This window comes from Lipotes vexillifer, unplaced genomic scaffold (assembly GCF_000442215.2).
Source record: "Lipotes vexillifer unplaced genomic scaffold, Lipotes_vexillifer_v1.1 scaffold1129, whole genome shotgun sequence".
NCBI lineage: Eukaryota > Metazoa > Chordata > Mammalia > Artiodactyla > Lipotidae > Lipotes > Lipotes vexillifer.
This window is the reverse complement of record NW_006789022.1, coordinates 1,301,948-1,304,283: the sequence shown is the minus strand read 5'-3', so window position 1 is coordinate 1,304,283 and position 2,336 is coordinate 1,301,948. Positions and strand designations below refer to the sequence as shown.

General features: G+C 59.0%; 1 protein-coding gene across 1 annotated transcript in view; it reads left to right on the top strand.

The window, feature by feature from the left end:
- The first annotated feature begins 33 nt into the window (after positions 1 to 33).
- FRMD8 (FERM domain containing 8) overlaps positions 34 to 2,336 on the top strand; it is a 20,912-nt gene continuing 18,609 nt past the window's right edge. Inside the window, exons 1-2 of the mRNA XM_007462006.1 lie at positions 34 to 118; positions 1,128 to 1,295. Of these exons, the coding sequence (XP_007462068.1) occupies positions 34 to 118; positions 1,128 to 1,295 (253 nt within the window). The remainder of the gene's footprint in view (positions 119 to 1,127; positions 1,296 to 2,336) is intronic.

The following is a 2,336-nucleotide window of genomic DNA, read 5'->3' as shown; positions in this document are numbered from 1 at the left end:
GGCAGTAGCTGCTTTTTCTCTTCCCCTCTGCAGATGGACGGAACAGAAGGCAATGCTGGGCAACCCGGCCCCGCTGATCGGTCCCATCGAAGCAGCGTGTCCTCCGTGGGAGCCCGAGGTGGGTCCCTGTCCCCAGTCTTCTCCCCGCTGTACCCTCCTAGGGCCCCAGCCCTGAGGAAGTGGCCCTGGCTTGTCATCTCTTTCAGTGAAGAGAATCTTATTTATTAATTAACAAATAAGGTCTGTTGAGGTGTGGAAAAGTGACAAGTCAGTCAGGTATTAGCTATACTTTGCACCTGAGGCATTTGACACACTGACTTTATGAAATCGGTCTACTAGCCAGAGGCCAGGCAGGATTGGAACCCGAGTATATTGGCCTCGAAGCTGAGTGTTTCTTCATGGTACCTGTGGTTCCAGTGATGGAGATTTGAATCTTGCTGCTCTTTCAGGGGTCTCCTTTTGGCTCCAGGCTCCAAATAGGCATCCCACAGGCTGTCACAAGGGAACACTCAACTTTTTGGATTGTACTTCTGTTTAACACTGAAAGGCCATCGTGTTGAGTCCTGAGTCTTAAAGAGTCCTAAGGAAGCTGGGCGCTGGAACTGGCTTTACCCTGGGGTGGCCTTGAGAATCCTCTGTCCCCATGTTAGCTTGGGCCAGAGGGAGATAGTGATTTGCTTAAGGATGATAGCTCTCTCCCTCCCTGCTTGATTTCCTAACTACTGTCACCTCAGGATGGGTTCAATCTATCTCTGCCTCAGTCCCACCTGTAGAATGTTCTCCTTCGGGAGAGAAGCACACCAGAGTCCTTGGGGCTGCCAGGGGAGTGTGTGTGGGTGCAGCAGCCAGCCCTAATTTGAACTTTTGGGGGTTAGGGTGGGTCTAGGCTGGTCCCTGGGCTGGAATTGCTGGGTTTCTGGGTGGTTTGAGGGTCTTCAGTAAGTCCTAACAGACAGCACTCTTCACAGGGTCCTTAGGGGATGCCGGGGCTCTGCCTCTGGAATGTAGCCTTGGTCACCCCAAGGGTTGCAGGGTGGGGGCTGCAGCCCCAGAGCGGGGAGTGGAGGGTGCCTGGTTGGCATGCCTGGGCAGTGGGCCCAGCTGACCCTGCCTGGCCTCCATTGCAGCAGCCGACGTGCTGGTGTACCTGGCGGATGACACAATGGTGCCCCTGGCCGTGGAGAACCTGCCCTCGCTCACTGCCCACGAGCTGCATCAGGCCGTCCGTGAGGTCCTGCAGCTCCCGGATGTTGCCCTGGATGCCTTTGCGCTCTGGCTTGTCTCCCCTCTGCTGGGTAAGACTTGGCAGTGAGAAGCCCAGGGGAGAGGGCTGGAAGGGCGCTGACCAGTGGGGAAGGAAGGGGTAGCTTCTGGAACCTCTGGCTGCTATACATCAGGGGAAGGTGGGACATGTTTGTGTCCTGGAGCTGGCCGTGGCTTTTAGGACCCAGAGCCCAGAGAGGTGGCCTGGCTCCTCTGCCCCCACCTCTCTTTTCTTTGTGCTGGAGGCAGAGGAGGGGCCAAGCCTACCCCTCAGCCTCAGTGCTGCTGGAGCCTGCACATCAGGAGGAGTGGGGGCGGCGGACAGGGAGGGAGGGGGCACGTGTTCACTGAGCACGTGGTCTGTGCCACAGCCTGAGCTGGCATTTTGCAAGCAGAGTTTCACCTTATCCTCATGGCCCAGCCTGGTCACGCAGATGAAGAATTGAGGTTTGGAGCCATGGGACCAGTGAGTGGTGGGACCAAGATCAGAATGGAAGCCTGGGTGGCCCCCAGCCAGCCTCCTTGAGCTGCATCCTGCTCCGTGGAGGCAGGGAGGAAGGAGGGACCCGGCCCAGGAAGCAGCCGCCCCTAGGGTGGGGAGATGAGTGGGAACCCAGCTTCTCTGCAGGGGGCCTCCAGCCCTGCCTGGTTTCTGGCCCGTGATCACCCTGTCCTGCCCTTTCAGGCTGAGATCCCAAGGCGGGCGGGTGGAGTGGGAGCGAGGGCAGTGGGAGCCCTCCAGCCCGCAGGCCTGGGGGACATGAGGTGGGGGGAATGCGGAGCTCCCTGGGGCCTCAGAATAGGGCTTCTAGCCTGCTGGCTTGGTCAGGAGAGGGGTCAGGAGAGGATGCCCCAGCTGGTGCTGGGACCAGGCATGTTTTCTGCACTCATTCCCCTCCCTTGTAGAGGAAAGGGGCAAGAAGGGTGTGCCTGGTCCCTGGGCCCCGAGAAGTTTGTGCCTGTGCCCTGGAGGGAGGGTATGCCCACTTGGTTGGAGAGGGAGTGCCTATCTCCCCACCCCCACCCTCTAGTGGGAGCTTCCTGCCCAGCTACTGCTCTCGCCCACCCTCTTC